At 41.5% G+C, this 13,075-nt stretch overlaps 1 protein-coding gene across 3 annotated transcripts in view; it reads right to left on the bottom strand.

Moving 5' to 3' along the window:
• The window catches only part of rmdn2 (regulator of microtubule dynamics 2), a 29,078-nt gene extending 23,916 nt beyond the window's left edge, over positions 1–5,162 (bottom strand). Inside the window, exons 1-2 of one of the 3 annotated variants that reach the window (XM_076076800.1) lie at positions 5,115–5,162; positions 3,189–3,646 (exon numbers count right to left, since the gene is read on the bottom strand). In XM_076076800.1, coding sequence (XP_075932915.1) covers positions 3,189–3,637 — 449 coding nt within the window. In that variant the 5' untranslated portion in view covers positions 3,638–3,646; positions 5,115–5,162. Of the gene's footprint in view, positions 1–3,188; positions 3,647–4,369; positions 4,838–5,097 lie in introns of those variants that run through there. The other 2 variants (XM_076076799.1, XM_076076798.1) reach the window with 2 other exon arrangements.
• Between the last annotated feature and the right edge of the window lie 7,913 nt (positions 5,163–13,075).

Genomic DNA, 13,075 nt, shown 5'->3' with positions numbered 1-13,075 from the left:
TTTCTTTCAAGGCGGAATAACCCCGGCTGTAATTAAAGAGCATTTGATGTGGCCGACGGCTGTCACTCAAAACCTGCGAACCACATCTGCTGGAGGGCAGTCTTTACACTTCCACCTGCTCCCCCAGCCAATGAGGAGGGCGATGGTAACACAAGTAGAGGTAGGCTGACCTGAAATGTTTAATCCGTCATGAAAGGAGACTCATACGATACAGTGTTATTACCCGCGTATGAGCCGTCTCACTTCCTATGTCTACAAACGTACGGACCAGCAATGCTTTTAGGGCGTTATTAGTCCTTTTCATGCCCTTTTTTGGGCGCTACGTCACACATTTCGCCGAGAAAATAGTGCCAAAAAAGTTTGCAGATCATCTTTTTCAAACGATATATGTTTATGGACGTGTGTATCTGTTTTCTGTTCTTTTTACAAGCACTGTAGAGACACCCTTAGATGACACAGACGGTAAAACACAACACTCATTAATGATCCCGGGTGCACTGGATGTTCGGTTGGCTTGAATTTATGTTGTTATAGTTGTAAAGAAAAAAAAACAGCGCTCCAAGGTAATTGATTAATCATTGCGAGGACAGTAACGGTGATGGGGAGGAGCCGCACAGGTCTAGATCTGAGGCTCACTGTGCACACCTAAAATCTGTGTGGTTAGGGTGTAAAAGCAGCCGAGTCTCAGAACGTCTTCTTGGCACTTCACATGCCGTGCTTCCTCCACCGACGCAGCAAAGGTCAAATCAAGTTGAGTACTCGAATGACGGTCCAACCAAATCCTGGTCCCGCCACATCCAAACAACCCGATGTATTCAGTCGTGTCCAATAAAAAGTCTGTCTGACTGCCCGAAAACGTTAAAGCACAGGCGTAATCACCGTCATGTAACTGTTGGTGTTTTTATGAGATCATGAGATTCAAACGAAACACATCTGTTGTTTATGTTATCTGTGGATGGCACAAGTTCAAGGCATTTGGGCGTGGATGGAGGTGGATGACTGGGCATGTAGTGAATGATTGGTCTGCTGTTCTCTGCATGCACCTGAGGCGAATGTACATACTGTCAGGACTATAATTTAGCACATAGATTGAGCAGAGTTAACGTGGTGAACTCGGAGGGCCACGAGATTGTGGATTCACACACTGATCGCCGGATGAGGCTGTTAAAGTAAAACAACGACCTGAAATCACTTCACGCGTTGCCGCCTGTCGAGATAGTTATCTGCTGCTTATCCATCCTGTGTTTATCTACTGGAATCATTTACATTAAGAAATGACAAGAAGGCTGAAGTCGATGCTGATAGTTGGCAGATTATTGATAGAGATGCATACAGTTTTTGTGATCATAACAAAGACAGTTATTGACAGCTTTTCTGAAACCCCTGACCTTTGTTACATTAATAAGCTGTAAGGCTCACTGTGCAGAAGTGACAGGATCATTCTTTTATGTGTAAGGTGGCATTATGATTATGATTGAACTTGCTTTCCTAACTTCATAAAACTAAAGGCAACAAATAAATAGATCGACATAAATGTACTGAATTGTTATTATTAAAGTCATTAATGGAACAGCAGCAACTTAAACAGGAATTAAAATTGTGCAAATATTTTAAATGCAGCAACAAATTGATCAAAACTTAATGTCAAAGATTCTCTTTATTTATATACAGTTGTGTGAAAAAGTGTTTGCCCCCTTCCTGATTTCTTATTTTTTTGCATGTTTGTCACACTTAAATGTTTCAGATCATCAAACAAATTTAAATATTAACACAAACACAAACACTTTTTCACACAACTGTATATGTATATATATATATATTTATTCTATATACGGATGTTCCTTTTTATCTTCATTTATGTAAAGCACACTGAATTGTCTCCGTGTATGAAACGTGCTATACAAATAAACATGCTTGTCATTTCCTCGTCTGGGTGATGCGATCAAATGTCACTCAATGAGTTTCCATTCGTAAACTCGACAACAGGTGGAGCAACACGGACACACCATCCTCGTCTTACTGGTGACGGTAGTGACGATCGCGTGTCAAGTAATCCAGGAAGTTTTCCGTGAAGCTCGTATCCAGGTGTGTATCGCTTTAGACCAACGACGTGATGGATGACGTCTGAAGCCGAAACACGTTGAGAAATTATTTGATCAATAATTGAATCATGACATATTATATTGGCAGGAGTGGCAATGTCAGTGTTCTAAAACTGTAAAGGATTAATGTACACGCATTTGATGCATTACTCACAAGATAAATAGCCTACTGGCAGAAAATACAGCGGCCTATACCACAGATCACAAGGTAGAGATCATGAAGGAGTGTTGCCTTGTACCGTAATATATCTGCCTGTTTTATACGCCACCAGGTGGCTTTGTGAGCACATGAAGCCTTGAGAAATGAATCCTTTTGCTTTCCAATTTGTTGTAAAGCTTTAATGCTTCATGAAGCTTCATCCTGCCAACACAACTCTCTCTCCGTTGCTGTTGTAGCTGACCAGGAACCTAGAACCTTAGAACCCTTTATGCGCCGCCTTTTTTATTGCCAATCCGCACGTTGTGCTAACCTCAGCACTTGTTGCTAACACCGTACGGCTTAAAGTTTCCGAACTTTGGTTCCACATTACCTGTACCGGCTCCAACACACAGAAAGACCTCAATGCAGATGCATTATGGAGTCCCTAACAGCCGTAGAGGGTGCATGTAATATCAGGGGGAAAAATGTACATTCATCTACAACAGTGTGTGATTTGTGTACAATCAGATAGAAAGTGTGATGAAGATACCGGATTTTGAGCACAGGGTGCTCTGGAAAATGAATGATCGTCATGGGGGCAACGATCCAAAGTACTGGCTGTGATCAAAGGTCCAAGTCTGCCATGTGATATCAATATTTGGTTTACAAGTTAGCCAGGCACAGAGTGTGCGTGTGTGTTCGGTTTGAAAATATTTTGTGTTATTACTTTGTGTGAGCGTGTCTGAATCCTGTAAACTTGAAGGTAGACTTTAAAGTCTTATGGTTGCAGTTCTGACTTTTGGGTGTTGCCCAGAGGGAGGCAACTTAATGAAACACATCACTGACGTAGAATATGTGGCAGCATAGGCGAGTTTGGACAATTTGAAAGAATCTGATGGGAGCGTGGTGAGTTACGCGAGGACACATTTTTGAGAAAAAGTACTCACCCTCCCTCACTCTCTGCTTCCTCTGAGCTCCGCCCACCAGCTCTGGGCCCAGCGATGGTGCCTGCAGCCCTTTTCCTCCGCGTCGGCGTGCTCCTGTGGAGAGGGCTGGCTCGGCGCACCTCGTCACGTCCCCTCAGCTCCTCCCTGACTTGGTCCTGCAGCGTCGGCAGAGCACTCTTCAGCGACTTCATCTCCTCCTTTAGCTCGGACACGCACTGGATCAGGGCCTCGAGGCGCTCCAGCACCTCAGCCTGACCCCCCCAGGGCAGACCTGGGCCGTCCACCACCATGACGCCGGAGCCCGGTGCATTAGTGTGGTTGAGGTTGCACCGCGGCCACGAGCCTCTTCGCCTCGACCTGAAGCCCTGGTAGAACACCACAGCCAAACCGATGCCAGCCGCTCCAGCCAACGCTCCCAGAACTAGCACCTTGCCGTCTGCCTGGGCCATCCTGCAGGCCTGCGGAGAACGGACAGAAATAACAAGGAAGGAAAATGTGGGACTCATATAATGAATTGGTTTAAAGATTACTTTGGCAATTGCCAGAAAATAGTGAAAAGTGCCCATCACAATTTCCCCAAAATTAAATTAATTTCTTTTTTTTTTTAGGAAAATATAGCAATTAACAGTAACAGAACAATGAAAAGCTGCAAGTCCTCACATTTGAGAAGTCATATTAAGTAAATATTTGGCATTTTTGCTGGGGAAATGACTTAAACAATTTATTTATTAAAATGTCGTCTGAGTGTAAATAAAGAGTCGACTGTTTTCAGATTTTTACATTTTTTTTAATCTAATATTAATACTTGACTCTGTATCAACTGATAATCAGTTCTATGAAGATACTATTTGATTTACAAGCTAGCCAGTCTGCGTATGTATGTGTTCAGTTTGACATTTAGCCTTAGGTATTATGGTGCTGGTGTAATGTTTGCTAAGTAGCCATAACTGTTGAATTATAATCAGATGAGAAATGACAACAGTAAAACATGAACACTGAAACTATCTTAAAATGTAACTTGTAGTAAACTGACACCACCACCAACTGATACATTTGTAGTAATTAAAATGAGCAGATAGTGACCTTCCACTTTTAACCCAGTAACACAATGTACTCTCGGTGGCTGACAAAGTTACAGACTTCCCTGTTTTCAGACACTTAGGTTACAAACAGGTTATTACATGAAGAAGAGTCTGTCGACTCAGTGGGAACAAGGACACAGCAACGTGTGGCTTCTCCAAAAATGAAAACATTGTGTCTTTATCTAAGTTAGGACATCATTCTCTCTGTGTGTCCTCGAAATGTGCCTCCTGTCATTTACCCTGCCTCGAAGGAAAAACATAAAGTACTTGTAGTTTAACTTAAACTATGATCTTTTACTAAACCTCACCAACTAGTTTGGTTGAACCTTGGGAGATTCCTGGCAGAAAGCCCTGAAGGCTAACTTCATGCAAACCCTATGCTGATGGAAGGCTAAAGTAAGTTCATAAACGAGAGATAAGAGACCGACTAACTGTTTGAAAATCGACAACTACAGCTAAAGTTAGCTTATATAATTGAATCAACATAATAATCACACAGCGAGGGTGTTAGCCAGAAGTCAGATAGTGACAGCAGCTCTATAAAGCCAGACCACAGTTGTGAGGTTCGGACTGTCGGGGGTCTCAGGCATGCGTCATGCTTATTAACTTCACAATGTCATTATTACGCGTTAATATGTTAATTAGCTGTCATTGACGAAAGTCTTGCTGCTAGCTAAAAGTCGCCAAACCTTGGGCTAACACTCGGAAAGAAAAGTTACTCGCGGAGGTTAAACGGTTTAAACGCATTATATGCTGCGTTTCAGCAATACAGTATCACAACAAGACGTTACGTAAACATGTTCTTTCTAAAATACCACAAAATTGACCATTTTAGAGCCCTTACTGCACAGGTATGAGTGGAGGCACCTCTGTTGACTTGAAAGCGTACTGGTGTAACTGTCAAAACATTCCGTGTGTGCTCAGGCGCCACAATGAAGCGTTCCGGCCTCCTTGGGTATCCTCACAATGAAAATGATTTACGTCTTATTGTAAGTTTGGCGCAAATAAATCGTCAGCAAAAATCAAGTTGACCTAAGTTTATCCTGTTATGTCCTCCAATCTTTTAAATGGCATGTAAATGTCACCTTCACGTCATCACTGCTTCCTCACAGGTGCGTGCTCTCTGTGTGGAGTCTGCATGTTTCTACCAGGTGCCCCCTCCCTCAATCTAAACTGATTCATGTCACCTAAAAACGACTCAAAATTTCCATTAGTGTGGTCTGCCTGTGCGTGTTACTGTAGATCTTGGACCCGAGGACCACCCATCAAATTAATTTCATTTTTAGGGGCTAAAAGTGATCATGAACTCACGAAACTTTGCAAAAGTGGCAAAAATGTAGATCTAATATCGGTCTGGTGTTCCGGGGGGGCAAAATGTCTCGATAGCGCCCCCTACAAAGTTGCTAAAATTAAACCGCTCCTTTATGTTGCAGTGTTGGCAAAAAAGCGCATTTTGCCATTAAAGTTGTAACTTGAGCATACATTTTCCCATCTGCTATAAATTTCTCACACTTGATAACATCTCCATGACCGAAATGACTCATATAGCGTCATCTACTGGCAAGAGGAAGGAAGCCTTCTTTATGTAAGGGATTTACATGAAATTTACATTATGTGGTCTAAAGCATATTTAGTGCGTGTTCTCTAACACTACATTGGACACAGGAGCATTTGCAATACATCATCTCCTGCACCTTGCATTGCGCATCCTGCTAGTTATCCCTGGCGTGCAGGAATATAGGAGGGTTAGTTCATCCCTTCAATTACCTCTTGCTTTCCACCTACTGGGTTAAGGCTCCAGGACCCAGACGTCCTTGTTCTTGAAATTTGGAAGCTCCCATTATATTTCAAGGACCCCACTCTGTATATGTTTAGGAAGAGTTCATGGATTCTATTGCACAAGGAACTTATATTGTTTTTAATGCCACATTGCTTTCTTTTGTCTACTATTGGGGAATTGGGGAAAATACTTCTTCCTCGTGAATATAGCGACTGCAATAGCTTTTGCAAATCTCCGGTAGGCTAAATATTCTTCACTGTAATCTATCACATCTTGAAATATGAAAGCCAATTTTTGAGCTTGTGCTTCCTGTACGGGTTGAACTTTTTAGTCACTGATTCTGCATTCACAGTACAACTTTTACTTGTATATGTCCTACAGGACGTTTGCCCTCACATACTGTATGCTGCCCTATGTATACTGGCAGCATGAGTAGTCCTGTCCTTTATACAAACTTAAGAGAAATCCTGTCTTATTACCTTGATGAAACTACATCTTGTCTTTCTGGACCACAGTCTATCTCATCTCAGAAAACATCATTGGCTCTAAACTGAAATGATAAACAGGCTTGTTCCTCAGATCGTTAAAGCACCCTTTGTAATGAAATGTATGCACGATATAATAAGCTGTGATGAAGCATTTGATTACTGCGCACGTGAGGGTTTGTATTGCACTGGTTGTTAACTACTTGTTATGTTGCTATTTTGACATTTTACCATCAGAGATGTGGATCTAGTGGTACACTTTACCCTATTTTGATCTTTTGTGCCAGAATTTTATTCCTAGAGAAGAGTTCTCATCAACCATATCATCACAACACGTGAGGGAATAATCAGTGAGCAAAGTTGAATACCAGAGCTGCAACAGTGTAAGCAACGTGTTGCATAATACTATTTGTACGAACGGGTGATAATGACTTAAAGGCACTCATTGATCATTATAAGTTAATTCATGAGTTTAATTTCAGATATAATGTTTACAGTGTTGCACCTTTACTTCTGTCTTTACGTAATATCAATACATCATGATTTTACATATTTTAAAATACAAATTATTGCCATGCTGCTCTAAATCATTATTCTAGTTGAAAACAAAGACCTACCTTTACAATTCACTCGTCTCACCAGTGTGTCCCTGCAGGGAGCTTGGACGGAGTGTGCACCAGGATTTAAAAAAGTTACTAAGTAGACGTGTTATCACATCAACAGGACCTTTAGTCAGTGGACATGGAGCTGTCCCTTCCTGGGTTTCTATTCAAGTGTTACAAATGGCATGTCTTTTGGAGGACAGTTAGAATGATAAACTAGTGTTTGACCTTACGTAAATACGTCACTTGTTTAATAGATATTTTGTATTTATTTTAACATTTTTGTCAGATGCTTGTGTTTTTCATTTTCTCATTTTATCTTGTTCGTCCGCTCAAGTTCATGATTAACGGTTTGGGAAACTTTCCCTCTGAAAACATCCGAGCGACAACGATGACCTCGCTGACCTTTAGAGTTAGTCCATTAAGTCACATGAATGGGACGATCAATGTTTAATCGACATGGCGGAGGTATACGTGCGCTCTCTAAAAGGTTATTTCTCTTCGCCTGCAGAGAGGTAGACAGCCAGTCTTGCTTGGAAACAGAGGTGACAGGGAGTTCCCTTTCATAATATGATGTCAGGATTGCTACGTGCAGTTTCTTCCCTGCTCTCTGAACACGGTATTGTTCCTCAGCCCACAGCCTGCATTCTGCCTGCACGGGGAACAAAAAGCCCAGCTGAAACCCGGAGGCATGGCGGTGCAAAAGAAAAAACCAACAAAAAAAACCAACATTGGTCCTGGGTTGGCCCCGCAGACGTAGATATGCCGATAAGGCAGGCGCATCCAGCCATGGCCTTGCTCCCATCGGGTCAAAGCCAGAAGATAAGCAGATATTGTCAACACTGTCGTTTTATCCACCCGCCACACATCTGCCCGAGCTCTCACACGGGGTGGGGGAGAAATCAAAGCAGCCTCAGATTTGCCTTTATCCGCAAGAAACAAGCCCATTGCAGTTGTCAAACAAAACGTGGGAGAAGAATCAGGGTGAAATAAGGCATCACTATCAGGACTATCACTACTGCCAGACCACAGAGTGTGAAGTCCAATTGTCCCCTGTCAATTTTCTACTCATGTGCATGAGACATCTACCTGTCTGCGACAGCTGCGTGACGCATTCACAGATAGTTTAAAGGCTCATTCAGACGTGAATATGTGTTGTGTAACAGGAGGCACAATAGCACTCCGCTGTGGTGCTGATGAGGAATCGGGGAAGTCCAACTCATAGGCCTGCACTTGCTTTCCTGATGTGTATCTCAGCTGCGAGCACTTGGTGCTCTTATCCTTAGGTCTAGCAAGAGACGCACAGCGGGCTACTGTAGTCAGGGCGTTTCGCCAAGGAAACGGAAACTGTTACAAAAAGCAACATAAAATGGTGAAAAGCTCTTGACATTAACAGCTATTCTCTCAACCGGTGAGGCTGAGGCATTTCAGCTTTGTCTTTAAGCAACTTCCATCACAACTCTGATCCGTGCATTCACCTCAGAAACAGGACATTGCAGCTGATTTTCTGTCACTGCATTGGTGATGGACTGCTTTGTCCCTTCAACTAATAACTGAGGATGGTTCGGTTTGAGGCACAGGTCCGGCCAAGGAGACGGATGCTAATTCTCCTGAGGGTAAACCAGGGGGGAGAAAGTTAAATGTATCCGAAATTCAGGAAATGCTGCTTTTAAAACACAAATTCTTGTGGAAACTTGTTTTTCTGAAAGTCTGGATCTGTTGCTGGAATGACAACCAATACTACTCCTGATCCCAAGCTAGTGTTTCAGGCTTCACCTCTCAACCTTGGCGCTCAACAGGTGACTAAACTGAAACGTATCAGTGTGCCGTGTTCCAGGCAGAAGAGCAGTTCTCATCACAGTTAGTTCGTTCACATGTGACCAGAGCTCACTTGACGTGTGTTATACCTCTGATTAAAACCAGTACAGTATATATATATATATATATTTACATATACAAATACATATACATATATATGTATATATATATACATATATAATCCCTTTTTTAAATCATTGTTAATTCAAGTTATATCGAGACAAGTCGAGATCCCGCCGCTTGCTGTCGCTTTTCTTCTTCTAAACACAGAGAAAGAGGTTGAGCAAGAACTGTAATCGTGAGAATACAGCTGATTCGCATGTAGACAATGTGCTTTCTCTCTGTCTGTAAAACACAAGGAACCGCATCCACCTCACCTCCCTTATTAAAATCCTGTTTCCCCTGTCTGACAGTCACTGCACCCTGGTGTGGCACACAAAAACAGCGACGCTGAATATCCTGAAACAAGAATGGTGACAACGATGCTAATGTTTGCAGCTCAGACTTTATTCAAAGGCGGAGTTATAACAATAGTCCAATGATTTTCTTTGTTGTTGGTGAAAACATTGATAAAATGCATGCAGTATCAGCACCATAAATCGCTCGGTGTCCTTACGTCACTCACAGTAGCAGTCACTCACAGTAGTCACTCACCCAGGTGTCCAACTCTTTATGTTTGTCTGGTTGTTGTTTTATTGATGTTACCTTTGACAGCACTCACAGATCTCAAAACCCGCAATGTACAGATTATATTGATGAGATTTCCTGACATTGACTTTTGACATTACAGCAATTATATAAAATGATAAAATGACAATTACAATTTCCAAAATAAATAATCAGCATTAACTTTACAACTTATGCCATGTTTGTGAAGTTTTTACATACAATTTGATCACACTATAAGAAATAAAAGCTAAAGAATGGCGCAACAGTTTGCAGTGTATGGACCTTAGCCTTAACGTTGAAGATTTAGGCTTATAGAGCGCATGCTATTAGTATTTGATGGACATTTGAGTTTCTTAGGTTTTGTGTCAACTGCATCCTAAAATATCTATCTTGCGGTTATGATAAAATCAAATGTTATTACTCCCTGACAAATGATGAATGCTGGGAAAATCGAAGGCAAGCAGATTGCATCAGAGACCTCTCTGTGACTTTTGACATTGTGGTCTAACGATTTCTTCCTTCCTCTCTGCAGTGACTCGGGGACACAATCATGTCATGCCATCAGACATCCTTCATTCCTTCCGAGAGCAGATACACATCACTTACAGAACAAATGTGATGGATCCTTAGAGAGATGCTTGCCCCTCGCAAATACAACATTTTGCTTTTGTTTTCCCCAAAGTCTGAAAAGCTGGTAAGAACACACAGTTCCCTAAAAGAACGTTCATAATAACATCAACACATTCCAGACCATGAACTTTGATCGGCCCTCCCTGTCCTCTCCCTCTACTAAGTAAACAAACAAGCTTATTACACTTATCTCTTCCACGAGATGTATGAACTTTATCGTCAACATTTAGTTTGAACAACAATCGTTTTTTTAAAAAGGTGCTGAAAAGTGGATAAATGTGATCTTAATGAGCATTAAAATTCTTCAGCATCAATGTAATAAAAGTCTGATTGGAGCGTGTGAGGAAAAATCCTTTTAATAGTTGCAGGCAGCTTGTGGCCAGCAGGTGGCGCCTAAAGAATAAGTATTAGGATCCTCCTGAGAGGATGAAGTGTGGGTGATGAGCAGGATATAGGAGACATGACAAGCAGAGATGTTGCTCATTGTCATCCCCGTGCGAGTTTCATCATTAGTCTGCATTGGCCGAGACACAACAGCTCTTTGTGGTTCAGGGTGGAATAAGCCCAAAATCGAGATAATCTGCTCTTATTAAACACAGTCTGGGCTTAACTTCGACAGCTCCAGACACATTACCCAGCCTGCATCTGTGTATGAGAAGGTGAGGAAAGCCTGAGTCACGTCTATTTGGGTAGTTACATTATGTCTCCTCTCCTCAGGTACACCAGAACATGATAATTAGATATTACCAAATGTTCATGTAACACTTAAAAAAAAGCTTTTTATCTATTTTGAAACAAGCAGAAATCAGAAGGTGGAGACCTATGTAGAGCCTCAACATTTTAAATAAAACTGTCTCAGGTGTTGATAAAGCATGCTAACATCCTCACAATAGCAATGTTTATATGCCAATGTGTAGCAGGTATAATGCTTACCATTTTCATCATCTTAGGTTAGCGTGTTAGCATGCTTCAATTTGTTAACGGGGGGCTACGTGTCAGTCAGCTTGGTGAATATTAATTAGTTTTGGTAAGATAGTGTGTTATAAGACCACTTTGAGCCGATTGCCTGCATACATCACCGCTTGTTTTTGGGTTTGAATGAGGTGTGTTTTACGACGCTTTACAGCCCATTATTGTCTAGAGGTGGTGTGTGTGTGTGTGTGTGTGGGGGGGGGGGGGGGGGGGGTTAGCCAGTTGTGGGTTGTATACTTTCAATCACTCAATACTTTCAATCGCTGTGGTTTTTTGCAGACACAACTGGTGGAGGTCTGAACTCTACTGAGTGCACCTTAGTTAGTTTTGAAAGTGTTGAATTTTTTTAATGTTTTTGAAATTTTGACATTTTGAAAAGTCAGAGGATTGCCAAAGGCATTAGGATTCAGCATCTGTGAACTATGAATATCTGTATAAGGTGTTATGCCAATCCAATATTTTATAGATGTTTTAGTCTGGAACAGAATGGTGGACCGGTAGGCCGGCTGCCCGACACACCAACATTGCCTTCCACAGAGCCATGTGTGTGACTGATAAAAGCCTTTGTTTGGGTGCTCTCAAAAACTGTTACGAGACACCTTATAACCAAGACCAAAAAAACAGCGAGAGAGTAAATAACTCCACGTCTGTTGTAGCCCCAGGAGACGCTGTTGTAGAACATCCATCAGCTTCAAAGAGCAACAGAATTTTCTCCTTATTTCTTCATATTCTTTTGATCAATGTTTGATGATTTCTCAAAGCGGGGAACGGCAAATACAAGTGAATAAGGGAGGAATACCAATGAGAGTGTGTATGGCCGTCCCTTCTTTCACAGGTGAGGATGTTACAGAGTTCATGGCTATTAATGCTATCTATCACCCGTCAGTTGTTAAATATATTTTCCATCCTGATGGGAAATGCAGGTGCAGTTCAGAAGGTGATTCATTGCTGAATTGGCTGTAGGCAGAGCTGATTAGCCTCTACAGAGCAGACAAAGGTGAAGGTATTATCATGACCAGAGGGGCTGCGTCACCAAGTTACAGACAGTTCAGTGGGAGGTTGAGAAGATGGTTTATTATCCATGACACGATGGACGGCATCCAGCACAGGCTTGTATTGTCTGAGGCCAGTGAGGCCTCACAGCAAAATCGGAAGTGTGAATTTAACTCGCATAGTGTTAATATTAACAATATGCCGGTGTTTATATAATCCTCACGGGTTCCGAGTTAAATTTACACTTTGGATAGTGTTGATATTTTAACTCTTTAATAGTGTTAAATATTCAACACTCACAGTGTTGTTTTATGACATGTGAAAGTGTATTTTTAACACTAAATTGTGTATCTATACTTACATAAGGTCAAATGTTTTCACCCTAAAGACAACAGTGAACTACAACAAATCATTGATACACATTTCTTTTTATTCAGAAAATCTCTTCCAAGCACCATGGGCACAACTTAACTACATACACACATGCACAAAATTGTTGGTACCATTCCGTTAAAGAAAGAAAAACCCACAATGGTCACTGAAATAACTTGAAACTGACAAAAGTAATAATAAATACAAATTCACTGAAAATTAACTAATACAAATCAGACATTGCTTTTGAATTATGGTTCAACAGAATCATTTAAAAAAACAAACTAATGAAAATGGCCTGGACAAAAATGATGGTACCCTTAACTTAATATTTTGTTGCACAACCTTTTGAGGCAATCACTGCAATCAAGTGATTTCTGTAACTCTCATTGAGACTTCTGCACCTGTCAACAGGTATATTGGCCCACTCATCGTGAGCAAACTGCTCCAGCTGTCTCAGGTTTGAAGGGTGCCTTCTCCAGAC

This window comes from Anarhichas minor, unplaced genomic scaffold (assembly GCF_050575085.1).
Source record: "Anarhichas minor isolate MPS153535 unplaced genomic scaffold, ASM5057508v1 ptg000058l, whole genome shotgun sequence".
Taxonomy (NCBI): Eukaryota; Metazoa; Chordata; class Actinopteri; order Perciformes; family Anarhichadidae; genus Anarhichas; species Anarhichas minor.
The sequence above is the reverse complement of the archived record's forward strand: the minus strand, read 5'-3'. Positions and strand labels throughout refer to the sequence as shown.